At 43.7% G+C, this 27,915-nt stretch overlaps 1 protein-coding gene across 3 annotated transcripts in view; it reads right to left on the bottom strand.

Moving 5' to 3' along the window:
- Window positions 1-2,756: 2,756 nt before the first annotated feature.
- Window positions 2,757-27,915, bottom strand: part of LOC311127364 (protein FAM222A-like) — a 51,554-nt gene continuing 26,395 nt past the window's right edge. For all 3 annotated transcript variants that reach the window (XM_084159206.1, XM_084159205.1, XM_084159204.1), the window contains 2 exons: window positions 22,703-22,862; window positions 2,757-5,620 (listed from right to left, as the gene is read on the bottom strand). In XM_084159206.1, coding sequence (XP_084015332.1) covers window positions 4,233-5,620; window positions 22,703-22,814 — 1,500 coding nt within the window. In that variant the 5' untranslated portion in view covers window positions 22,815-22,862 and the 3' untranslated portion in view covers window positions 2,757-4,232. The remainder of the gene's footprint in view (window positions 5,621-22,702; window positions 22,863-27,915) is intronic.

The raw sequence follows: 27,915 nt of genomic DNA, 5'->3' as shown, positions 1-27,915 counted from the left end.
TTCCAAAATTTACAAAAAAGCATCCCATTTCACCAGTCCACAGTAAATCCTTAGACAGTGATGCTATAATCATGTAATAGACATGCCGTTAAAAAAATTATTGGTTAAATTTAATTTTTAATGGGTTCACACTCAGTGATAGAACCTCAGTGGCCAGCAACAGTCCAACCACTTCCAATAGTACTATACTCCCGCTTTCTCCAAAGCCTAGTGTTATGAAACCAATAACTAGCCCACTGATTTTGCTGCACTCATTATGTCTAAGGCCTAGCTACAGTGCAGTCGGAAGGTATTCAGACCCCTTGACTTTTTCAACATTTTGTTACGTTACAGCCTTATTCTAAAATTGATTAAATTAATTTTTTTCCTCATCAATCTACACACAATACCCCATAATGACAAAGTGAAAACAGGTTTATAGATATTTTAGCAAAGTTATTAAAAATGAAAAACAAATACCTTATTTACATAAGTATTCTGACCCTTTGCTATGAGACTTGAAATTGAGCTCAGGTGCATCCTGTTTCCATTGATCATCCTTGAGATGTTTCTACAACCTGATTGGAGTCCACCTGTGGTAAATTCAATTGATTGGCCATGATTTGGAAAGGCGCACACCTGTCTATATAACGTCCGACAGTTGACAGTGCATGTCAGAGCAAAAACCAAGCCATGAGGTTGAAGGAATTGTCCGTAGAGCTCCGAGACAGGATTGTGTCGAGGCACAGATCTAGGGAAGGGTACCAAAACATTTCTGCAGCTTTGAAGGTCCCCAAGAACACAGTGGCCTCCATCATTCTTAAATGGAAGAAGTTTGGAACCACCAAGACTCTTCCTAGAGCTGGCCGCCTGTCCAAACTGAGCAATCGGGGGAGAAGGGCCTTGGTCAGGGAGGTGACCAAGAACCCGATGGTCACTCTGACAGAGCTCCAGAGTTCCTCTGTGGAGATGGGAGAACCTTCCAGAAAGACAACCATCTCTGCAGCACTCCACCAATCAGGCCTTTATGGTAGAGTGGCTAAACGGAAGCCAGTCCTCAGTAAAAGGCACATGACAGCCCACTTGGAGTTTGCCAAAAGGCACCTAAAGACTCTCAGACCATGAGAAACAAGATTCTCTGGTCTGGTCAAACCAAGATTGAACTGTATGGCCTGAATGCCAAGCATCACTTCTGGAGCAAACCTGGCACCATCCCTACGGTGAAGCATGGTGGTGGCAGCATCATGCTGTGGGGATGTTTTTCAGCGGCAGGGACTGGGACACAAGTCAGAATCGAGGGAAAGATGAACGGAGCAAAGTACAGAGAGATCCTTGATGAAAACCTGCTTCAGAGCGCACAGGACCTCAGACTGGGGTGAAGGTTCACCTTCCAACAGGATAACGACCCTAAGCACATAGCCAAGACAACGCAGGAGTGGCTTCGGGACAAGTCTCAATGTCCTTGAGTGGCCCAGCCAGAGCCCGAACGTGAACCCGATCAAACATCTCTGGAGAGACCTGAAAATAGCTGTGCAGCGATGCTCCCCCTCCAACCTGACAGAGCTTGAGAGGATCTGCAGAGAAGAAAGGGAGAAACTCCCCAAATACAGGTGTGCCAAGCTTGTAGCATCATACCCAAGAAGACTCAAGGCTGTAATCGCTGCCAAAGCTGCTTCAACAAAGTTCTGAATAAAGGGTCTGAATACTTATGTAAATGTGATATTTCCATTTTTGGTTTTAAATCAATTTGCAAAAATGTCTAAAAACCTGTTTTTGCTTCGTCATTATGGGGTATTGTGTGTAGATTGATGGGGGGGAGGGGACAATTGAATCAATTTTAGAATAAGGCTGTAACGTAACAAAATGTGGAAAAAGTCAAGCTGTCTGAATACTTTCCGAATGCACTGTACATGGCCTGTAACCTGATTTGATGTGTGCTTAATGTGTGAAGTAAGTGTTGAGGTGTTGAATGTATGTATCCAGCAGAGGGTCAGCTCCTTCTTGATCTCTTGGTCAGCCAGTCAAAGCAGATTATTATTTGTTCAGATGAGGACGAAACATACATATATTTTTAAAAAGGCATGCCCAAACAAAAGACTCAAAACCAAAACGAAAGCCCTCACGGCCACCAAACTAACCAGTAGCCTGTGGTCCTCTGTAGCTCAGTTGGTAGAGCACGGCGCTTGTAACGCCAAGGTAGTGGGTTCGATCCCTGGGACCACCCATACACAAAATGTATGCACGCATGACTGTAAGTCGCTTTGGATAAAAGCGTCTGCTAAATGGCATATTATTATTATTATTATTTAGCCTCACAGCTCTCCAAACTGGCACTCTGACGATCACCTTAACTGACAGCACCTGATGTGCTTACATGTACTAGATCTCACATTGAGATCTAGTATGTGTACTCAGAGATGTGAGCTGGGTTGATTGGGTTGTTAGCAGTTGGGTCACACTGAAATCTGATTAGCCTCTGACACTTGGGTCACTGTACTAAGCCTAGATAATATTTAGAGGACCCAGATAGGCACAGAGAAACAGAATGTTTGTGTTGGGTCTTTCGAAGTTCCGCTCTCCGGAATGTTCTTTCTCTCACATTATATATGATACACACCCTGGCATAATTAAATACAAATATTAAACTTCAGAGCCCTTGTAAATAACTTTCTCTCTTGCTTGCAATTGTACTTTATCTGAACGCAGTTGAGTTGAACTGCTTCCTTGCCTGCAGTGCTTCAACGTGTGCTCCAAAAACAACAACTGAAACAAAGTGCTGGGTTTATATTTTTTATTTTTTATTTGACAATCTTAATTAAGAATAGGGGATTGGGTATGGGAGTCTGGGGTCATACATGTACTCATGTAAATGTAGTCATTTCAACATGTTTGTAGAGGGCTCACTGTTCAATATTATAATTGCACTTCATAGTCATTGAGACAGTTACTTATATTGTTAACCAACAGAATCCTGACTGACTGGTTGAAGAAAATAAAAAGTAATGATCTTTGACAGTGCTGACATATAAAGATATTCTTTATATAGCCATACTTCTCAGGCCATCAAATAAAACTCTACAAAGAACATACAACTAATCTTTAGAAAGAAAACACTGACAGAAAAGCAGTGAATAGATAAGGAATACCTGTTCTCCAGTGTATCCAGTGATTGTGAAAACAGGGACACCTATCCAGTGAACTCGACTAATTCGTAAATCAATGATCTTCCATTGAATTTGATAGTCATGCTTTCAGGCTGAAAACACAGTTCTCCTGTCACCGAGAAACTCTCTGAGGGACTCTTGTTGATTAAGGTAGCATTTTTGTCATTCAGACCTAAATGATGAAGGATGAATGTCAACCAAAGCTAAGAAAATACCAAAATGTGAACAAATTAGATAATCAAATGGCACATCCTGTCCTCAATGTCTCAGTGTTGTTTTGGGTAAAACATTATTCTCTGTCATTCCAATAAATTAAATGATCAAACATGAATGGTGATGGCAACAACAAAAACAAAAAAGATTCAAGTTTTCTTTTAAATAACAGATCTCAGACACCTTTCACCATGTCTAAATCAACCTATGCTTTGCCATTCTTACAGCAGTGCATTATAATCAGTGATCCTTATTGGTCAGTTAAGCGTAAGGGTTAAAGCAGTCTTGAGTCCTGGAGCTGTGCCCTTGTATCCCCCAAGTATAACATTTTCCAGTTTGGCACTTTGTAAAGGGCATTAGGAAGATTGCCTGCACGTCACCTTTTTGCCATACTTGAATTTACAACATTTGAAATGGTTTCAAAATTAAACAATGGACAGATGGAAAAATCCAAAAACATGATTCTGACTTAGTGCACAGCACTGGAATCGTCTGAGAAATATCCAGAAGATGTGAACTGATAAGATGATTGCTTAACAAACCCTCCGAAATGAAAACATTAAGATGTCAAATGAGATTACCCTTTACGTCAGTCATGATTATCATTACCCTTTTAAGGTTTAAAACACTTGGTCACATCCGAACCATATAGCCCTCTACCACACACACACGCACACGCACGCACACACTAAATAAAAGGTATTGTACATTTCTCATTCTGAGGTGGTCGCTTCAAAATGACATACCTGCATCCATAGTTCCTGTTATACAGTATATTTCCTGTTATACAGTATATTTCCTGTTATACAGTATATTTCATGTTATACAGTATATTTCCTGTTATACAGTATATGCCCTGTGTGGGTATGTCCCGTCTTATCGGAACACAGGCAGCTGAATGTGAGTGTGTTGTATGTTGTGGTCTAGTAGCCGGGGCATCCCCACCGCCTCATAGCCCCGGCCCAGCATGCTCTCCTTAATGCAGGGCGGGTGGATCTCACTGATCAGGCACTCCAGAGACTGCAGGCTGCTGCTCAGCACAGAGGCGTGGCACAGGCTGGTGCTGGGCAGCCCACAACAGAGGCCCAGGCTTTGGTCTGTGGCATAGGCCTGGGGGTGAGGGTGGGGGTGGAGCTGACGGTTGGGGTGATGGTTTGGGTGAGGGTGGGAGAGCCCCATGTCTCTGGGCCGGCCCATAGAGGAGCCAGGCACCAGCTCCTGAGGGTTGTAACAGTCGCTGTCCGGAGTGACCAGAACACTGTTCCAGGGAGGGGCGAAGTACTGGCCCACAGAAAACTCCCCATGCATGGCAGCACAGTTCAGAGGGGAGGAGCTAACCCGGTCCTGCCCAATCCCTGCTCCTGCCCCGTTAGTGCCTGCACTGAGGGGGTGGGGCCTATAGGAAAGCTGTGCTGAGCAGGCCAAAGGGAGACAGGTCTCTGGAGAGCGGCTGACCACGGCACCTCCCCCGCTGCCCATCCGAGCATTGTTGTACATCCTTAGCGCCCCCTGTTGGTAGTGCTGCTGCTGTTGTTTGTGCTGCCACATGCTATAGTCCACTCTGTCCAGGTAGCCAGCCTTGGCCATGTCTGCACTCTGGGTGGGCAGCACGGCCCCCGAATATGCCAGACTGCTCTGGGGCGCTACTCCCAGGGTAAAGCCAGATTCTGAGCAGGCCACAGCGGCCACAGCTTGAAGGGAGGGGCTTGGCTGGGCCCCTCCCCCATGCTGCAGGGCCTGGCTGTGTGTGTGTCTGTTCATCTGCCTCAGCAGGCTCTGGACGCCCAGGTCCGACTGAGGGGCCAGAGTCTGCCCTACTGGGGTGGGGATGACAGAGGCAGCCACAATAATATTAGAGGGTACAGACACATTTGGCACGTCAGGTTGCTTGCAAGAGCCCATGTGGTAGGCCTTCTGCTGCCCGTGTCTGTTGTTATAGAAAAGGTTGTATGGTGCCACTGCAGTTTGGGCGGGGGAATGTTTAGTCCTCTTGCCTTCAGAGTTTTTCAGCACGCCTTTGACCACTGAGACGGAGGCCTTTACAATGCCCAGTAGGCCCTGGTAGCCTCCTGAGTAGTGAGTATAGCGCTGGGTGCATGTGGTGTCCAGGCCGTTGACCGTTCTGTTGAGCTGCTTGTGCTGCGGCACTCTGATGTTGGATGGGAAGATCTTGATGGACAGGGGGCTGCTGGCCGTCTTCTGGGCAAAGGCATCCAGCTCTGCAGGGGACGGATACCGAGGGCCATTCATGGAGACCAGCTCACCTGCAACACAAACAAAGAAATGGTTATACTTCCATAAGATTTCTCTTACAGTATGTGCCTGGTTATTAAGTACAAGGGCAGGCTTGATGATACTTGCCGGCTGGGACTGGGACTAAAATAAAAACAATAAACTGACCTTTCCACAGGCTGTGTTGCAAAAACACTCCTCGTGATAAATATTCAAACAGATAAACGAAGCGTTTCAGAACAGAGAACACAATGTCCAAGGAGCAGAGCTGAGACAAGACCAATAGACCAATAAAAACACACTTATTGTAATGTCTCCTCCATTTCCCTTTCACACTCTCCAGTTTCACCTCCCTCCCCCTCCTGCCCCCTCTCTTTAGGAAGATGAACCGTCGACATCTGCATCTCTTTTAAACTCATTTGGGGGAGGGAGACACCTACGGCACTGTTTGATCAGTGCTTTATAAAATTAATTTGGACTTATTTCAACCCAGAATCGGATTACCCTGGGAAATCAGGGAGAGGAGCAGGAGGCAGCGGGGGAGAGAGAGAAAGCCAATTTTATCGCAGCGGCTCAAGTGGGATTCATTTGGTGACATTTGGCCATGAAACTACAGTTGGATGTGCTGAGTTAAAAGCTGGAGCGGATGGGACTGAGAGTGAAGAAATTACAGCTGTGCTGTGCTCATGTGTTTCCTGTTTATATTGTTGACCAATCTAAACAGAAAATGTAAAGTTGTTGTGGTTTCTCATACAGTCTGACAGCCAATATTCTTGAATAAAATCTGATGAGAAGAATCATGTTTTTATTCCTTGTAATTTCCCTATGTTCCATCTTCACATTTAACTGGTAAAACACTCATGTTCTACCATGTAGCCCTATATCCAACCATCTCTAATGTGACTTGAAGATAGTTTTCAAATCTTCCAAGGCTACCTACCTGTAAAGTAAAAATTCAGCTAGTCTAAATCCTCTTACAGACCTATACTGACTGTAATGTAAAAGCCTGGAGCTTAAACTGTGAGAAGTCAGGGCACACTGAAAAAGAGCAATCTCCACAGGGAAGGCTATTGAATGGTGTACGGGAAAGCTGAGGGGACAAACCAAGATTGGATTTAAACACCATTATTCAGGCAATTTCATGGCTGCTTAACTCACAGCGACAAAGGAGAGGCGGAAAAGGCGCTCCATTTAAAAGCAATAAATCACCTGACAGAAATTACCACCGCCCATCCGAACGACACTTTTATGGAATTCCTGACATGAAAAGCAAAAGTGCTGAAATTAACCTACTCTATCGTCAGCAAAAATCACTGCCAGAGCACACAGAACAAGGCAGAGAGAGGCGACAAAGGGAGCGTGAAAAACAAAACACTTCATTTCGTTTTCAATAACAAACCCATTTGAAGAGGCACTTCAGCCATGTAAGGGAGAACTCACTTGTTGTTACCGTTCGAAATTGATTGGGGAGTTAATTTCATTTCAGGCCCACAATGCGCCTCCAACTGTGAAAATGATTCAATCTACAAGATCCATCTCATAAAGGAAGTAAATTGGGTGTTTAAAATGGAGGAAAGAGGAGAGGTAGAGTGTTCTAGCCATTCAAGCATCTCCCAGTGGAGCCAAGGGAACAGAATAGAACGGCACCGCAGCAGTGCCAGCAGCAGCCCGAGTGAATTCCACAGGGAAATACAACACAGAAAAACACTAGTTATTTATGTATCACTATACACCAGTGGTAACGAAAACAAGGACATCTGGGAGCTTTCAACAGATGCCTACTCAACCTCTCGACGTCTAAACAAACCTGTGATCCTGCATGAGCATCAAGTCTCTCATTAAGGTGAAAACAAATTCAGTAAGGACAAAACGTTTTGAAACAAGGAGTTACTGCCTGGACTTGTCCAATGTGGTCCTCTGTAGCTCAGCTGGTAGAGCACGGCGCTTGTAACGCCAAGGTAGTGGGTTCGATCCCCGGGACCACCCATACACAAAAAAAATGTATGCACGCATGACTGTAAGTCGCTTTGGATAAAAGCGTCTGCTAAATGGCATATTATATTATAATTATTATATTATAATATGAGCAGAGATGTTCTTTTTCCATTGCAGAATGTTTTGATACTATGTGCCCCACTGAACAGGACCCTGGAGTGTATAAAGACTGAGCTGCCTTTAACAGCCTTCTGGTCAAAACAGGGCAAGAGTTCATGACCCTTCGACAGTTACAATTGAAGTCGGAAGTTTACATACACTTAGGTTGGAGTCATTAAAACTTGTTTTTCAACCACTCCACAAATTTCTTGTTAACAAACTATAGTTTTGGCCTGTCGGTTAGGACATCTACTTTGTGCATGACATAAGTACTTTTTCCAACAATTGTTTACAGACAGATTATTTAACTTAATTCACTGTATCACCATTACAATGGGTCAGAAGTTTACATACACTAAGTTGACTGTGCCTTAAACAGCTTGGATATTTCCAGAAAATGCTGATAGGCTAATTGACATCATTTGAGTCAATTGGAGGTGTACCTGTGGATGTATTTCAAGGCCTACCTTCAAACTCAGTGCCTCTTTGCTTGACATCATGGGAAAATCAAAAAATAAATCAGACCTCAGAAAATAAATTGTAGACCTCCACAAGTCTGGTTCATCCTTGGGAGCAATTTCCAAACGCTTGAAGGTACCATGTTCATCTGTACAAACAATAGTAAGCAAGTATAAACACCATGGGACCACGCAGCCATCATACCGCTCAGGAAGGAGACGAGTTCTGTCTCCTAGAGATGAGCGTACTTTGGTGCGAAAAGTTCAAATCAATCCCAGAACAACAGCAAAGGACCTTGTGAAGATGCCGGAGGAAACGGGTACAAAAGTATCTATATCCACAGTAAAAAGAGTCCTATATCAACATAACCTGAAAGGCCACTCAGCAAGGAAGAAGCCACTGCTCCAAAACCTCCATAAAAAAGTCAGACTACGGTTTGCAACTGCTAATGGGGACAAAGATCGTACTTTTTGGAGACATTTTCTCTGGTTTGATTAAACAAAAATAGAACTGTTTTGCCATAATGACCATCGTTATGTTTGGAGGAAAAAGGGGTGTGCCTTGCAAGCCGAAGAACACCATCCCAACTGTGAAGCACGGGGGTGGCAGCATCATGCTGTGGGGGTGCTTTGCTGCAGGAGGGACTGGTGCACTTCACAAAATAGATGGCTTAGTGGTTAAGAGCATTGTGCCAGTAACTGAAAGGTTGCTGGTTCTAATCCCTGAGCCGACTAGGTGAAAAATCTGTCGATGTGCATTTGAGCAAGGTACTTAACCCTAATTGCTCTTGTAAGTCGCACTGGATAAGAGTGTCCGCTAAATGACAAAAAAAAAAAAATTATGTGGATATATTGAAGCAACATCTCAAGACATCAGTCAGGAAGTTAAAGCTTGGTCGCAAATGGGTCTTCCAAATGGACAACGAACCCAAGCATACTTCCAAAGTTGTAGCAAAATGGCTTAAGGACAACAAAGTCAAGGTATTGGAGTGGCCATCACAAAGCCCTGACCTCAATGCTACAGAAAATATGTGGGCAGAACTGAAAAAGCGTGTGTGAGCAAGGAGGCCTACAAACCTGACTCAGTTACACCAGCTCTGTCAGGAGAAATGGGCCAAAAATTCTCCCAACTTATTGTGGGAAGCTTGTGGAAGGCTACCCAAAACGTTTGACCCAAGTTAAACAATTTAAAGGCAATGCTACCAAATACAAATTGTGTGTATGTAAACTTCTGACCCTCTGGGAATGTGATGAAATAAATAAAAGCTGAAATAAATAATTCTCTCTACTATTATTCTGACATTTCACATTCTTAAAATAAAGTGGTGATCCTAACTGACCTAAGACAGGGAATTTTTACTAGGATTAAATGTCAGGAACTGTGAAAAACTGAGTTTAAATGTATTTGGCTAAGGTATATGTAAACCTCCGACTTCAACTGTATAACAGAGACTCATGTTCACCTGAAAGCACTAATCTACTCTACGTTAATGAGATGACCTACTTCAGTGATATAATATCTATTATAAACCCGGTAGTTTGGGTCCTGGATGCTGATGCAGCATTTTAGCCGTGTGTAGGCTATGTCAGAAAATATACCATGTGTATGACGCACAAATACTTGTTTACTGTTCTATTTATGTTGGTAGAACAGCCCTTAGCCGTGGTAATTTGGCCATACACAAAAGTTTGTGGCCATACACACATCCTTCAAAACGTAGGTGCTGGGCTAATAAAGAATACTTGGCAAGAACAGGAAGGCCCGCACCCTGTTTATGGTCCCAATTCACTGCTTTATTGACCATATACCGCACCCCTCAGGCCTTAATGCTTAATTATAGAAAACCACTTCAAGGCATCATCAGCATCTTTCATCACAACGCACCAGCAATCAATCAGAAGTACTGTACCACACAAAGAGTGATCTATTCTGCTCCGAATCATCTCTCGCCCAATTACCACAGCGAGATAAATATTGTGAAACCAATCACGGAGTGCCGTTGGTGCCATCCTTGTTTGGTATGGAGTCAATGTTCTGCCTTGATCCTCCAGATTGGCTTGGTTTTCCGTAAACACTTCAAAACACTCTGAATGCTAACTCATCTTCAAAGGCCGTCTCGCTCCATAAGTCCACAGATTACAGCCCTGTCAGCGGCACAAAGACGCAGTGCGGCCATGCCACCACAGTGCCGGGCTCATGTGGCAACACACAGGCCTCTGCTGGTTTGAAACTCACCCGCTCAAATATTAAAGTCACTTATCAATTTAATACCATTGGCAGTGGCACGAATGGCATATCATTGCAGTTAGGGTGGTTCAAATGAACCAATGACCTGAGGGCTGCTAGATCAAACCTGGAATTAAGAGGATTGCTGTGCTGCTGTGCACCGGAACTGCCTCAGTGTGAACTCAGTGTTTAGGATCTGAAGAGAAGCTACAGTGGATATAAAAAGTATACACACCCCTGTTAAAATGCCAGGTTTTTGTGATGTAAAAGAATGAGACAAAGATAAATCATGTCAGAACTTTTTCCACATTTAATGTGACCTATAACATGAACAATTCAATTGAAAAACAAACTGAAATCTTTGAGGAAAAAATTAATAAATAAAAAACTCAATAACCTGGTTGCATAAGTGTGCACACCATTAAACTAATACTTTGTTGAAGCACCTTTTGATTTTATTACAGCACTCAGTTTTTTGGGTAGGAGTCTATTAGAATGGCACATCTTGACGTGGCAATATTTGCCCACTCTTCTTTGCAAAAGCGCTCCAAATCTGTCAGATTGCGAGGACATCTCCTGTGCACAGCCCTCTTCAGATCACCCCAGAGATGTTCAATTGGATTCAGGTCTGGGCTCTGGCTGGGCCATTCCAAAACATTAATCTTCTTCTGGTGAAGCCAATGTTTTGTGGATTTGGATGTGTGCTTTGGGTCGTTGTCGTGCTGAAAGGTGAACTTCTGCTTCATCTTCAGCTTTCTAACGGACGCCTGAAGGTTTTGTGCCAAAATTGCCTGGTATTTGGAACTGTTCATAATTCCCTCCACCCTGACTAAGGCCCCGGTTCCAGCTGAAGAAAAACAGCCCCAAAGCATGTTGCTGCCACCACCATGCTTCACTGTGGGTATGGTGTTCTTTGGGTGATGTGCAGTGTTGTTTTTGCGCCAAACATACCTTTTGGAATTATGGCCAAAAAGTTCAACCTTGGTTTCATCAGACCATAACACATTTTCCCACGTGCTTTTGGGGGACTTGATGTTTGTTTTTGCAAACTTCAGCTGGGCTTGGATGTTTTTCTTTGTAAGAAAAGGCTTCCGTCTTGCCACCCTACCCCATAGCCCATTCATATGAAGAATACAGGAGATTGTTGTCACATGTAGCACACAGCCAGTACTTGCCAGAAATTCCTGCAATTCCTGTAATGTTGCTGTAGGCCTCTTGGAAGCCTCCCTGACCAGTTTTCTTCTCGTCTTTTCATACATTTTGGAGGGACGTCCAGTTCTTGGTAATGTCTCTGTTGTGCCATATTTACCTCCACTTGATGATGACTGTCTTTCGTCACTGTGCTCCATGGTATATGTAATGCTTTGGAAATTATTTTGTACCCTTCTCCTGACTGATATCTTTCAACAATGAGATCCCTCTGATGCTTTGGAAGCTCTCTGCGGACCATGGCTTTTGCTCTGAGATGCAACTAAGAAAATGTCAGGAAAATCCTACTAGAACAGCTGAACTTTATTTGTGATTAATCAGTCACTTTAAATGATGGCAGGTGTGTAATGACTTATATTTAACATGAGTTTGAATGTGATTGGTTAATTCTGAACATAGCCACATCCCCAGTTATAAGAGGGTGTGCACACTTATGCAACCAGTTTATTGTAAGGTTTTTATTTTTAAAAGTTCTGACATGATTTATCTTTCTTTCATTCTTTTACATCACAAAAACCTGGCATTTTAACAGGGCTGTGTAGACTTTTTATATCCACTGTATGCCAGAGAGAGAGCTAAAGTCTGAAGTCAGAGTCTATTCCTGTAGTTTCTAAAGAATTTCTCCATCCAGAATTAACCACAGGCACATTCTGGAAATGAAATGAACAATTTTCAGCAACCTGATAACGAGTATAATAATAATAATAATAATAATAATAATAATAATAATATGCCATTTAGCAGACGCTTTTATCCAAAGCGACTTACAGTCATGCGTGCATACATTTTTGTGTATGGGTGGTCCCGGGGATCGAACCCACTACCTTGGCGTTACAAGCGCCGTGCTCTACCAGTTGAGCTACAGAGGACCACATGTGAGTATCTGTATGTGAGTGTGAGTGTGTGAGAGAGAGCGAGAGAGAGAGAGAGAGAGGTTTAGTGTGTGTGCACACATTTCCATGCATGAATGTGTGTAGGCCTAATAGTTAAGGTTTAAAATATATCTGTCAACCATAACTGTCAATGAGAAACAGATTGGTGATGTACAACGCTGAGTATTCTTCACCATGCCAGTCTTTCGTAACCCTGCAACGAATCCACCCCCGTACAATCCCACACGATGTTTCAGTCGCGGGAAGCTGGCTAATCTTTTTTCCCATGGTCAAGCTTAACGCAATACCCCACTGATCAGAGTGGAGAGCTCGTTGTTTTGGAGCTGTTTAAGTGAATCACTGATTAACGGGCAAAACAAGCCCCTGAGCCAGGGCTAAAAACTGCAGTTGGAGTGGATCATCGAATTTCCAGTTCCACAGAACTCAACTGCTGCTCTTCTGGTTCTCACAAACACCCCAAGACCAACAAAAGGAACCGAACAGAATGACCATTACCACTCCCTCTATTACAATAAACACCAGACCACTAATGTAGGCCTATGCTTGGTGGTGTTCTATCCTTAGCGGACACATTTTAGAAAAACAGGGCAAGAAGCCCAAAGTCTAGGTCGTAAGAAAAGTATTTGGTGTTAAACGCTTTTATGATTAACATTTTTGTGCAATAAACATGATTAATAGCTAATCCTCACTGGGGACCCGCCACACAGAGGCACTCAGACATGGAGGTTAATTAGTACTGTTCTCAGAATCACAAGCAAACACATATAACACTCACTGCCAAACATCATGTTACACACAAGTGTTTCACTATGGCGATCCAAACATTAATATCAACACCACTATACAGTAACCGTATCTACCTGCCCTACACAACCACAGACTGTCCTTGACAACTATGCTGATTAACGCATAAAAACCTAGGCCTCCGCATTGCCATGACAACCTCTGGTACGAGCACAGTTGGCCCTAATAAACCCACTCATTAGGACCATGTAATTAATTGAACCCGCCTCCATTCAGCTCCTAGCGCCAAGGCTCTGTAATTGACTAACCCCCCTGCTGCTCAGGCAGAGCAAGGACGACTCGTATTGACTATCTGGACCCGCCTCACGTCCACCACAATACAATATACAATACAGCTCCACATGGTTCCTTTACTTTCATTTCAATTTGACCAAGGGATACAGTAACTGCTCTGAATGAAAATGAAGTCCGAACCCTCATGCATGCATGAAAAGTTGAGTGGGGATCTAGGGCGCAGTATGGATCTTATGGTAGAGCATTTGAATCGTGTCTCTAGCTGTGCACAGGTCGGTGCCCTTATATAGCAGAGGCATTGAGATGCAGAGCCTGCAGCTCTCTTCACCTCTGTATCCATATTAACATGCATTAATATTAATGGAGTCTGAGGAGGTTAGCTGGGTCTCTGGGCTGGGGCTGAGACTGAGGCCTTCTCACATAGATCAGGAGTGAAGAGAGACAGAGAGAGAGGGAGGAAGAGAGAAGTTAGAGAGAGGTTAGAGAGAGGGTGGACAGAGCCCCTGTGTTCCAAGTCCTCTGTGTGCAGACCTACATACTCAACACCACTGAGGATACTATTCCTGAGCTCCTGACCCTGGCAAACCAGAGGCTCATCATCCCCAAGACACAGAATGAGAGAGAAGGAGAGACAAAGCTGAAGCACTGATACGTACACACTTTCTCTCTGACTCGCATACACACACACAAAATACATAGCCTAGTACTCCATTCACTCTACCTCTCCCTCGCTCTCACTACTTAGTCCTCTTCGTCCCGGGTGGAACATAAGGCCGCCCGCTCTCATTCACACATAAAGAGAAACTGCACTCCTTCAACCCATTTACATCCATCTATCCCTCGCTTTCTCTCTCTCTCTCTAATCTCTTCATGAGGGGTGTTGGTTGTGGAACAGAATAACCTCAGTGGTGAACACTTAGTTATTTGTGCTTGAAGAGACTCAGGCGGGTCCCTCTTTACGCGAGTGTCACTCCCCATTTGTCTCTGTGCCACTCTGCTCAGCAGCCCCGGGGAAAGCAGTGCGCCGCTCTAAAAGAGCCCTCCGGAACGACAGGCCGGCAGCGTGGGAAAAAGCATTCCCGGCTCTGATCTGCCGTTCAGGCCAAGAGCAGAGTAGAGCAGAGCAGTCATTAACTCTCATCACATAAACCGTCGCACTCAGTCACACACTTCCTCATATTTAAGAGATGGGTTGGCATTGTCAGGGATTCCTCTGTGAAACTAAACCACAGACATCCATTTGAATGGTCCGTTTATCTAAATCTGTAACCTCTGTGAATCCTCTGCAAAAGTTTTTCAACAAATATCTGTGTGAAAACCACATTCTCTTTCAACGCAGAATCCCAATGGGAAAAACATCAACTCAAAAACCTTTTAGAGAACTCTTCTGGGTTTACTCAAGTCTAACCAGCAGGCTCCAATCAGCGGAGCAGTTTGTTTCATATGGCTGTGCTTGAAATGTCAGGTTAGTGCTGGAGGGAAGGGGGGAAGGATACCGCTCCGCACAGACGCACACACACACACACACACACACACACACACACACACCACTGGCGTACCCCCCCGATAGCATATGAACACGTCATAAGATTAGTTATACAATTTCCTCACATTTTCTCTTTGCCCATGGCAGGAAGTTAGGAAGTTAGCTGTTTTGTAGTACCACACACACACACACACACACACACACACACACGGGAGGGAGGAATGAGTCCTGCAGGTAAACAGGATGTGAAAGGTGCCTGTGGTTCTGCCTGAGGCAAACTAGGTCCTTCTGTTCCAGCATTTAGCAGACAAGTGCTCTACTGATTCCCAATTAATATTTAATAATGGAGAGACAAAAAGGGCGTTTCACCCCGGGAGAGAGATGGAGAGAGTTGAGGGACATGGGGATATGAGATAGGGAAGAGAGGCTGCTAGTCTCCCAGAGAGCATTAGTGAAAGGTTTTAATGTGAAGAAAAGCTGGGGATACACAGGATTTGTTTTCATGGCCCAAATCTGGCAAGTGAAGCTAGAGAAATACAATATACATTCCAAATCCATCAGCTTGCATTTAGTCAGAATGTCTCCACACAATTACTCATCGGCCTTGAGGTTAATCACTCAGACAATTTAGGCATTTTCCATATGCAATTTATATCACAAAAAGAAATCTCATATCATGTTATTACACTAGCTATGTGGGGATAGGCATGGCGTGATATGCAGTTTCCCATAAATTCATGTCATAAACTTCCACAGAAATCTGTCAGAGCAGTATAAAACACAGAGATTAAACATTATCTCTGAATTGAATCATGGAAATGTGATACGTAAACTCAGAATGTCCTGTGCTGGTTTCATCAGCCGAAAACTGCCACAACATCTCCTCTCATAAAATTTGATAATAATGTGCACTGGCAGTGGGGATAATAAACACTGTCTTTTGAAATCTCTGTTTATGACATGGATAACATGGCTTGCAATCACTTATCAACTGATTAACACATGTGCTTGAGAGAGCCTTTTCTTTGATCCAAGTTCAAAAGGAAGGTCCTCAATTGGTTAGAGAATAAGGTCATCTCTAGCTTATGTTACATATGGGAGAGTGGGGTAAGTTGAGGTAACAATACACAAAATGAATCATGTGACCTAATATTTAGGAAGAGGTCATTTCATTTAGTCTGTGAAGGAAGACATGGGATCAAATTAATTTGATGTGTTATATGTTTCATGATGCTTGTATCTAAACCAAAGTAGATTGTTTTATACATCAGTTGGGGCCACCATGCCCCATACGAATAATGATTACGTTGTCAGTTTTATGCATAATATCTTTGCAATGTGTCATGCATATGAACTCAAGATAGTGCCTTTTTATTGTTACAGAGCAAACATCATCATGCCCCGTAAAACAAACAGGAGTCTAGCCCCCCTAGAGGTTATTGAGCGAGCAGCCAAGGAAGTGAGAGAAGGGAAGAAGTCCATTCGAGCAGCAGCAAGGGATGAACACATTTACTGAATGACACTGAAGAGGTACATTGACAAAAAAACAGAACGAACATGTACCTGTTCGAAAGAGAGGCTATGATAGAGTAGCAGAGGCACACAAGGTCTTATCTGATAACATGGAGTCTGAATTTGCTAAACATATGAAGAATCTTGCGGACCAGTTTAATGGGCTTAGTAGCCTCAAATGCAGAGAACTTGCACATCAAAACGAAATCCCTGTTCCAGAAATGTAAGGGTAAGTGATATTGAACAGAGAGATCTATATCTGAATGTAGGCATACCGTGTGTTTCTCTCTCTCTCTCTCTCTCTCTCTCTCTCTCTCTCTCTCTCTCTCTCTCTCTCTCTCTCTCTCTCTCTCTCTCTCTCTCTCTCTCTCTCTCTCTCTCTCTCTCTCTCTCTCTCTCTCTCTCTCTCTCTCTCTCTCTCTCTCTCTCTCTCTCTCTCTCTCTCTCTCTCTCTCTCTCTCTCTCTCTCTCTCTCTCTCTCTCTCTCTCTCTCTCTCTCTCTCTCTCTCTCTCTCTCTCTCTCTCTCTCTCTCTCTCTCTCTCTCTCTCTCTCTCTCTCTCTCTCTCTCTCTCTCTCTCTCTCTCTCTCTCTCTCTCTCTCTCTCTCTCTCTCTCTCTCTCTCTCTCTCTCTCTCTGCCGATGCAACTACATTTTAGTCATTTAGCAGACGCTCTTATCCAGAGCATACATATATTTTTATTTTTTTCATACTGGCCCCCCGTGGGAATCGAACCCACAACCCTGGCATTGCAAGCGCCATGCTCTACCAACTGAGCTACACGGGGTCAACTATGTTGATGACAACGATGCGGTTAGCAAGTTGGCCATAAATCGTGTTAGCCACTAATGCTAATCGCTAGTTAGCTGGCTAGCTAACTAGCTAATAAATGTACTGAGTCAAAGCAAACGTAATGAGCTATACAGCCTGATAATATCAGTGATGGTGTAGACCTAAATCAGCATGTTGTTTGTGCAACAGTATCTTCTAAATTAAAGAGGAAAAACGCAAAACATGAATATGTTAGCTACATATATTAATGAGTCGAACGAGAGGAATTTGCTCCAGACCCCCGACAGGGACCTCATCCCCGTCATTCACAGTAGAAAGAAAAGGAGATATCGCGTAAGGAGATCGGGGTGCCTGGTAAGGAGCCGGCGACAAGTGGCTAATCTGCCTTTACCATCGATACTATTGGCCAACGTACAATCGCTTGATAATAAAGTGGACGAACTACAAGCACTTATATCCTACCATAGGGACATTAAAAACTGTAATATCTTATGTTTCACCGAGTCGTGGCTGAACGATGACATGAATAACATACAGCTGTTGGGTTATACACTGTATCAGCAGGATAGAACAGCAGCCTCTGGTAAGACAAGGGGTGGTGGTCTATGTATTTTTGTAAACAACAGCTGGTGCACGATATCTAAGGAAGTCTCAAGGTTTTGCTAGCCTGAGGTAGAGTATCTCATGATAAGCTGTAGACCACACTATCTACCAAGAGAGTTTTCATCTATATTCTTTGTAGCTGTCTATTTACCACCACAAACTGATGCTGGCACTAAGACCGCACTCAATGAACTGTATACGGCCATAAGCAAACAGGAAAACGCTCATCCAGAGGCGGCGAGCCTAGTGGCCGGGGACTTTAAGCATGAAGCACCAGTGACTCTGTCAATAAAAGAGTGGTCAGATTAAGCAGATGCTAAGCTACAGGATTGTTTTGCTAGCACAGACTGGAATATGTTCCGGGATTCTTCTGATGGCATTGAGGAGTACACCACATCAGTCACTGGCTTCATCAATAAGTGCATCGATGATGTCGTCCCCACAGTGACTGTACGTACATACCCCAACCAGAAGCCATGGATTACAGGCAACATCTGCACTGAGCTAAAGGATAGAGCTGCCGCTTTCAAGGAGCAGGACTCTAACCCGGAAGCTGATAAGAAATCCTGCTATGCCCTCCGACGAACCATCAAACAGGCAAAGCGTCAATACAGGACTAAGATCGAATAGTACTACACCGGCTCCGACGCTCGTCAGATGTGGAAGGGCTTGCAAACTATTACAGACTACAAAAGGAAAGCACAGCCGCGAGCTGCCCAGTGACACGAGCCTACCAGACGAGCTAAATTACTTCTATGCTCACTTCGAGGCAAGTAACACGGAAACATGCATGAGAGCATCAGTTGTTCCGGACGACTGTGTGATCACGCTCTCCGTAGCCGATGTGAGTAAGACCTTTAAACAGGTCAACATTCACAAGGCCGCAGGGCCAGAGACGGATTACCAGGAAATGTACTCCGAGCATGCGCTGACCAACTGGCAAGTGTCTTCACTGACATTTTCAACCTCTCTCTATCCGAGTCTGTAATACCAACATGTTTCAAGCAGACCACCATAGTCCCTGTGCCCCAAAACACTAAGGTAACCTGCCTAAATGACTACCGACCCGTAGCACTCACGTCTGTAGCCATGAAGTGCTTTGAAAGGCTGGTCATGGCTCACATCAACACCATTATTCCAGAAACCCTAGACCCACCCTAATTTGCATACCGCCCCAACAGATCCACAGATGATCTCATTTTTACATTTTACATTTTTAGTCATTTAGCAGACGCTCTTATCCAGAGCCTCCATTGCGCTCCACACTGCCCTTTCACACCTGGACAAAAGGAACACCTACGTGAGAATGCTATTATAATAAATAAATAAATTGGTCATTTAGCAGACGCTCTTATCCAGAGCGACTTACAGGAGCAATTAGGGTTAAGTGCCTTGCTCAAGGGCACATCGACAGGTTTTTCACCTAGTCGGCTCGGGGATTAGAACCAGCGACCTTTCGGTTACTGGCACAACGCTCTTAACCACTAAGCTACCTGCCGCCCCGGCTATTCATTGACTACAGCTCAGCGTCCAACACCATAGTGCCCTCAAAGCTCATCACTAAGCTAAGGACCCTGGGACTAAACACCTCCCTCTGCAACTGGATCCTGGACTTCCTGACGGTCCACCCCCAGGTGGTAAGGGTAGGTAACAACACATCCGCCATGCTGATCCTCAACACGGGGGCCCCTCAGGTGTGCGTGCTCAGTCCCCTCCTGTACTCCCTGTTCACTCATGACTGCATGGCCAGGCACGACTCCAACACCATCATTAAGTTTGCCGATGACACAACAGTGGTAGGCCTGATCACCGACAACGACCAGACAGCCTATAGGGAGGAGGTCAGAGACCTGGCCGCGTGGTGCCAGGACAACAACCACTCCCTCAACGTGATCAAGACAAAGGAGATGATTGTGGGCTACAGGAAAAAGAAGAGGACCGAGCATGCCCCCATTCTCATCGACGGGGCTGTAGTGGAATAGGTTGAGAGCTTCAAGTTCCTTGGTATCCACATCACCAACAAACTATCATGGTCCAAACACACCAAGACAGTCGTGAAGAGGGCACGACAAAGCCTATTCCCCCTCAGGAGACTGAAAATAAAGAAAATGTATACCGAGATATGATATTTTGGCCATATCGCACAGCCCTAATTTAAGATATACAATATACCACACCCCCATTACATGAATTTGACCTAACAGCACCATCACCCACTGTCACAGGACACCATCACCCACTTACCCCAAGGCGGCGCAACTTATTTATTTTATTTTTATTATTTTACCTTTATTTAACTAGGCAAGTCAGTTAAGAACAAATTCTTATTTACAATGACGGCCTATACCTGGAATCGAACCAGGGGGTCTGTAGTGACGCCTCAAGCACTGAGATGCAGTGCCTTAGACCGCTGCGCCACTCGGGAGCCCAACTTACCCTGTCCCTCTGCTCAAGCTGTGCCAAGAGACCACATTTTGTTGGACAAGCTATGTTTTCAAAAAATTTACATGAATTCTGATTATTTCCAGGGATACACGACATCCTGAAATATATTTAGATTTAGATTTGTTAGAAAGAATACTATATTTCCCTTGACGTGGTGATAAAAATGTAAAAAACACCTCAACATACCCCACTCTCCCCTATGTCATAGATGTCTCAGAGCGAGAGCGGCCATGACAACAGGGTTTTCTTTGACCATGTACGTATCGTCCCAGCCATATACCGTAGCAAAAAGCAGCATAAATATCAGAGAACACCTGAATAATAAACTGCAAGCACTGTGCGTTTAGTGTTAAAATGGCAGAGCGTGCATGTACAGTGGGGAGAACAATTATTTGATACACTGCCGATTTTGCAGGTTTTCCTACTTACAAAGCATGTAGAGGTCTGTAATTTTTATCATAGGTACACTTCAACTGTGAGAGAGAATCTAAAACAAAAATCTAGAAAATCATATTGTATGATTTTTAAGTAATTAATTTGCATTTTATTGCATGACATAAGTATTTGATACATCAGAAAAGCAGAACTTAATATTTGGTACAGAAACCTTTGTTTGCAATTACAGAGATCATACGTTTCCTGTAGGTCTTGACCTCCCCTCAATACGGTTCAGTCGTCCTGTCCCCTTTGCAGAAAAGCATCCCCAAAGAATGATGTTTCCACCTCCATGCTTCACGGTTGGGATGGTGTTCTTGGGGTTGTACTCATCCTTCTTCTTCCTCCAAACACGGCGAGTGGAGTTTAGACCAAAAAGCTCTATTTTTGTCTCATCAGACCACATGACCTTCTCCCATTCCTCCTCTGGATCATCCAGATGGTCATTGGCAAACTTCAGATGGGCCTGGACATGCGCTGGCTTGAGCAGGGGGACCTTGCGTGCGCTGCAGGATTTTAATCCATGACGGCGTAGTGTGTTACTAATGGTTTTCTTTGAGACTGTGGTCCCAGCTCTCTTCAGGTCATTGACCAGGTCCTGCCGTGTAGTTCTGGGCTGATCCCTCACCTTCCTCATGATCATTGATGCCCCACGAGGTGAGATCTTGCATGGAGCCCCAGAACGAGGGTGATTGACCGTCATCTTGAACTTCTTCCATTTTCTAATAATTGCGCCAACAGTTGTTGCCTTCTCACCAAGCTGCTTGCCTACTGTCCTGTAGCCCATCCCAGCCTTGTGCAGGTCTACAATTTTATCCCTGATGTCCTTACACAGCTCTCTGGTCTTGGCCATTGTGGAGAGGTTGGAGTCTGTTTGATTGAGTGTGTGGACAGGTGTCTTTTATACAGGTAACGAGTTCAAACAGGTGCAGTTAATACAGGTAATGAGTGGAGAACAGGAGGGCTTCTTAATGAAAAACTAACAGGTCTGTGAGAGCCGGAATTCTTACTGGTTGGTAGGCGATCAAATACTTATGTCATGCAATAAAATGCAAATTAATTACTTAAAAATCATACAATGTGATTTTCTGGATTTTTGTTTTAGATTCCGTCTCTCACAGTTGAAGTGTAGCTATTATAAAAATTACAGACCTCTACATGCTTTGAAAGTAGGAAAACCTGCAAAATCGGCAGTGTATCAAATACTTGTTCTCCCCACTGTATGTGTGAAAGACGCATATAAGGTAAAACATTTAAAATAGTTATATTGAGTTCAGGGCTGACTAGGAGAAGGTGTGGGGGGTTGTGTGCTAGTATGCCCTTGGCAGGGCAATCATCATCATCATCAGAAACGACCAGGCCAGCCAACATAACAGCGTTCCGCTCCATCCTTGATCAGTGCTCTTAAGTATTAAATTAAAGAGTGCAAGATGACTACCTGTGATAAGACCCAGAGGATTCACACAGATCTGAGGGGGAGATTTCAACCATGCATGGTTCTCTTCTGCAGACCAGCCAGCCAGGCAGGCAGCGGTAGACAAGCCAAGGTGAACTTGCCCTTCCTCACCACAGCACAGCCCTGTGGTCTCCTTCTCCTTAGCCCTGCAGGCAGAACTCCACACCTCTGATGCAGCACAGAGATGAGAGGCATAATTGAAGCTAATCAACTTAATCAGATGGAGGCTCAGTGGAACAAATGGTTGCTACAGGAGAGTCTGGTTTACCCTGGTTTAACGCTCTACTTCTCTGAACTAACTACTGTTGTGTGTGTAAAGTGAAACGTGCTTTCCCGAAATCCCACTGTCACTACACACTGAGATACAAACACAGTGCAACAAATGAAACAAAATGGGGCTCTGTAGTGAAATGTAGAGTCTGAGGCTGTTGTCCTGTGCTGCTGAGAGCAGAGACACGGGGACTCACCTTTTCGTGTGCTGGGCTGCGGCTGCTGTGGCGGAGCATCCAGGATCTTGGGGGTGCAGACCAGGCGCTGAGACGAGAGGTTCTGCTGCCGTCTCTGTAGGCAGGCTAACATGGCTGCTGCTTTCTGGGGTTTCTACAGCCGCTCGGACCTTGGGGGAACCTGAGAGACACAGAGAGAAAAAACACATCAGTTAGACTTTTGATCATGTATTAAATTATAAGCAGCTGGCAGTTGAACTGAATGCAAAACCTTTTATCCAAACTTAAGTCAAAGCCCTGTAAGCAAACTGCTACCATGCTGATGGATGTTTTGCCCCTCAGGAGTTTCTCCGTGCTCGCTCTCAAATGTATGCATACTCTCAACTTTCCTTTTTAAGCCCTAAATTATAAAAAAAAAAACTGTTCCCACTCGGATCTGTAACACCATATTCAAACTCAGCAACCCCCCCTTCGAACTACTGAGGCTACACATCTAAGAATGTAATATCCTTAACATCAAGTCAACTTCCCCCACTCTACTCAGATGCTATGATGGCTCTTTTCTGTTCTCCATCTTGTGCTGTCTGTTGCAAATAACACCATTTACAAGGCCTGTCGTTGCTGTCGGCTGTATCCTTTACCCAGTCACTAGCCTGGTGCTTAGGGAGTCTAGAATTGCTCTATGATGCTGATATTGATCAGGAGTGAAAAGCCAAAAGTAGCCCTTTCCCCTAAATGGTTTTGGCACACACAAGTATACACTCCCCTACATATGTACAGTGCCTTCAGAAATTATTCAAACCCCTTTACTTTTTCCACATTTTGTTGTGTTAACCTACAGCCTGAATATAAAATGTATTAAATTGAGATTATGTCTATGATCTACACACAATACCCCATAATGTCAAAGTGGAATTTTGTTTGTAGAACAATTTAGAAATTAATAAAAAATTAAAAGCTGAAATGTCTTAAGTCAATAAATACACAACCCCTTTGTTATGGCAAGCCTAAATAAATTCAGGAGTAAAAATGTGCTTAACAAATTGCATAATAAGTTGCATGGACTCATTTTGTGTTCAATAATTGTGGTAAACATGATTTTTGAATGACTGTACCTCACACATACAATTATCTGTAAGGTCCCTCAATCGAGTAGAGGATTTCAAGCACAGATTCAACCGCAAAGACAAGGGAGGATGTGTAAAAATATCTAATGCATAAGTGCTTGGACAAATTAACTTAGTAGTCATTTCCTTGCACTCAATGACTACATCAAGCTTGTGACTACAAACTTGGATGCATTTGTGGTTTGTTTCGGTTGTTTTGTGTTGTGCCATTTTGTAGTGATTTTTATTGTAAGTAAGAATAGAAGATGTTTCTGAACACATGATTATGGATAATCATGAATGAATCGTGACTAATGATGAGAGAGATGGTTACAGAGGCACAGTGATCATACCAACCAAGAAATGCTAACCTCCCCCATTAAAGGTGAGCATGTTTTTGTAGCCTCTAAACAGCATCTCACTCATCAATATTTATGATCCATTCAGTCATGATTTTTTTCAATCATGGCATTATCAGGATTAACTTAGAAGTGTTCAGAAACATCTTATCTACTCACTTAGAAAATAAACTTTCTCCAGTCATCATTCACCATTCAGCTACTATTAGGCATAACATAACTGCAAATGCATCCAACGAGTTTGTCGCCACACAAGCTTGAGGGTCATTGCGTGTAAACTTTTACCTACTTTGATACACTAATAGTGAATTTGTCCAAATACTTATGACTTCTTCACATGGGGTGGGGACTAGATGCATAAAGTGCTATCATTTCTAAACGGTAAAACAGATATACATGAAAATACCTTCAAATAAAAGGTGAAATATTTGCTCTCAAATCCCATATGCTGGAATATATTAGCCAAATTCATAATTTTAGCTTCACTGTCTAAATACATATGAAGGGGAGTGTAGGTGTGTTTGTGTATGATTAAGAAGTGTTTGACCCCAGTATCTTTGATTGTAGTAAACATTCTGAATACTAGACCTAAGCAGAGTACTATATTATACTCTGTATAGATAGGTGTATAGGCCTATATACCGGCAACAACATCTACATTTTACTGTATGGTCATCTTTGAGTCAGCAAATCAAAATGCTACTTTTTACTTCTATCCAAAAAACAGCACCCCTGAAGTTTCATTTGGAGTGAATGTCTTGCACACAGCTATCTCAGAGAGGCTTTATTTCTTTATTCTCCTTCCTTCCTTCCTTCCTTCCCTTCCTCCTCTTTTCTTTTACAGTTCTTTGTCTTGTTTTCATTTCTCCCTCAATGTCCACAGGCCAGCTTCAGTCAGTCAGCCACAGGATAGAGAGCTCAGTGACTGGCTGCAGAAACATGATTACCTCCACCCCAAAAGAAGGGAGGAACGTTGTGGCTTTCATTCTAGTCAGGTGCCTGAAGAGACCCCCCCCCCCCCCACCCAACTCTCTCACCCCTCTCTTCCTCTCCTCCTCCCCAGTCTGCCACTCCTCTCACAATGCGACAGCCCCACTTCAAACCACCCAGCACAGCCTCTTTCTCTCGCTCTCTCATCTGATCACACACAACTGACAAACTAAAAGCCTCTCTATGGTCAGACTCCATTTTGAAAAGAATACCAATTTCACAACAACCCTTCCATTACCACGCATTTGTCAAAAGAGGGTAGAGGAGAAAAGGCACAGAGAAAGAGAAAAGGAATCTCCAGGGAAATGCCTCCACTACTTTTACTGTCGGAAAATGAGAGACGCATATCAGAATAACTTCCATTACTCTCCCAATTTTCTCCTGATTAAAAATGCATCAAGAAATGCATTATCATTCACAGAGAGAGGCCACTGCTTTAATTAAGCAAGATTAAAAAGGAAGCAAGAAAAAGGAAATGACATGCATAACTGACAGAAAGTTGTTTTCATCCCATCAAAATGTAACAGTAAAATAAGTAGTTATTTATTTTAGGGCTCTAAAAGTACTTTTGCATTCTCAATTAGACTGCCTTTAAAGGGACAGAGAGTACAGACAGATCAAAGTGAGTTCAGAGAGCACCAGTGCCGTTAAAGTCTGACAATATTTGAGCTAAAGGACTCATTCTATTGCCTGTCAGACCTTTTTTCCAGCTCCTACTCGCTCAGTAATATCCCCCATCAGTTCTCCTTACTTTAGATGAGATGCATAAAAAAATACATGAAACTCAACACACAAAAGTAATGTTTCCGAATTAGACCATGCTGAACAGCTCATATTGTTAAAACAGCAACTAAAACCCAAGATATCTGAAGTTAATTGTCTCTGCTAACTGTCAATCAGTCAACCATCTGCCAGCAAGAAGACAACTGTCAAGGTACAATGATACATTCATCGACACAGCTCTACTCGAGCCTTATTACTATGACCCAATTGGGATTTGAAGCATGGTAATGGTCATCTATCCAATTCCCCACCTGCTTACTTTTTTTCTTCTTAGCATTGCCGACATTCACAAAACCTCAAACAAACAACTGCTGATCAGATTTTCCTCAAATTAACCATGCAGTTTAACACCAGCTAATATGTACCTCAGCTCCTGATTTGACTTAAAAACCTCACCTTAATCCCATTGACCTACTCAGCTCCTCCTCTTTCTCTCCCAACCAATCGCCTGGGAGCTTTTTGCTCCCTATTCTTCCGTCTGTAAGGCGATGGATAATAAATAGAAAAGGGGAAAAAGTTTGAGTGGCAAGGACAATAAATCCTTGCCACTTTGGGGTGACATCAGTGGCTGCGATAAGAGGCGTTATCAGGCGTGATGCAGGTCTGCTGAGGGTCTGCCACAGTGATAAGGACCCTGGCTCTGCACTCCATCTTTTGTCTCCCAAGGTTTCCCTGATAAGGACGTTTTGGCAGACAAATTGGCCGCTCCATCAATGATGGGCTAAGGGCTGATTTTGGGGTGGGGCCTGCGGGAATGGCATTGGAAAAGAAAATGTCTCATTTGACAAGTTATTGCCTTTTCTCCTGGGCTCGGGAAGAAAGGGGATTGTTTATGGGAATATAACAAGGTCACTTTGAGAGGGAGAAGGGCAGTGATGGGGAGCTAGATGGCTGTCATGGTTTAAATGGACAGAGGTCTAAAATGATCCTCTTAAATTCTTACTGGATCCAGATGGCGTCCCCGAAGGACATGTAGTCTATCCTTCAGAGAGTAGCCTACCCTTGAGAGAGCAATTGATAAGGCACATACAGTCAGGGAAAAAAGTATTTGATCCCCTGCTGATTTTGTACTTTTGCCCACTGACAAAGACATGATCAGTCTATAATTGTAATGGTAGGTTTATTTGAACAGTGAGAGACAGAATAACAACAAAAAAATTCAGAAAAACGCATGTCAAAAATGTTATAAATTGATTTGCATTTTAATTAGGGAAATAAGTATTTGACCCCTCTGCAAAACATGACTTAGTACTTGGTGGCAAAACCCTTGTTGGCAATTACAGAGGTCAGACGTTTCTTGTAGTTGGCCACCAGCTTTGCACACATCTCAGGAGGGATTTTGTCCCACTCCTCTTTGCAGATCTTCTCCAAGTCATTAAGGTTTCGTGGCTGACGTTTGGCAACTCGAACCTTCAGCTCCCTCCACATATTTTCTATGGGATTAAGGTCTGGAGACTGGCTAGGCCACTCCAGGACCTTAATGTGCTTCTTCTTGAGCCACTCCTTTGTTGCCTTGGCTGTGTGTTTTGGGTCATTGTCATGCTGGAATACCCATCCACGACCCATTTTTCAATGCCCTGGCTGAGGGAAGGAGGTTCTCACCCAAGATTTGACGGTACATGGCCCCGTCCATCGTCCCTTTGATGCGGTGAAGTTGTCCTGTCCCCTTAGCAGAAAAACACCCCCAAAGCATAATGTTTCCACCTCCATGTTTGACGGTGGGGATGGTATTCTTGGGGTCATAGGCAGCATTCCTCCTCCTCCAAACACGGCGAGTGGAGTTGATGCCAAAGAGCTCGATTTTGGTCTCATCTGACCACAACACTTTCACCCAGTTCTCCTCTGAATCTTTCAGATGTTCATTGGCAAACTTCAGACAGGCCTGTATATGTGCTTTCCTGAGCAGGGGGACCTTGCGGGCGCTGCAGGATTTCAGTCCTTCACGGCGTAGTGTGTTACAAATTGTTTTCTTGGTGACTATGGTCCCAGCTGCCTT

The sequence above is a fragment of the Coregonus lavaretus genome, assembly GCF_964263955.1.
Source record: "Coregonus lavaretus genome assembly, chromosome: 4".
NCBI classification, from domain to species: domain Eukaryota; kingdom Metazoa; phylum Chordata; class Actinopteri; order Salmoniformes; family Salmonidae; genus Coregonus; species Coregonus lavaretus.
The sequence above is the reverse complement of the archived record's forward strand: the minus strand, read 5'-3'. Positions and strand labels throughout refer to the sequence as shown.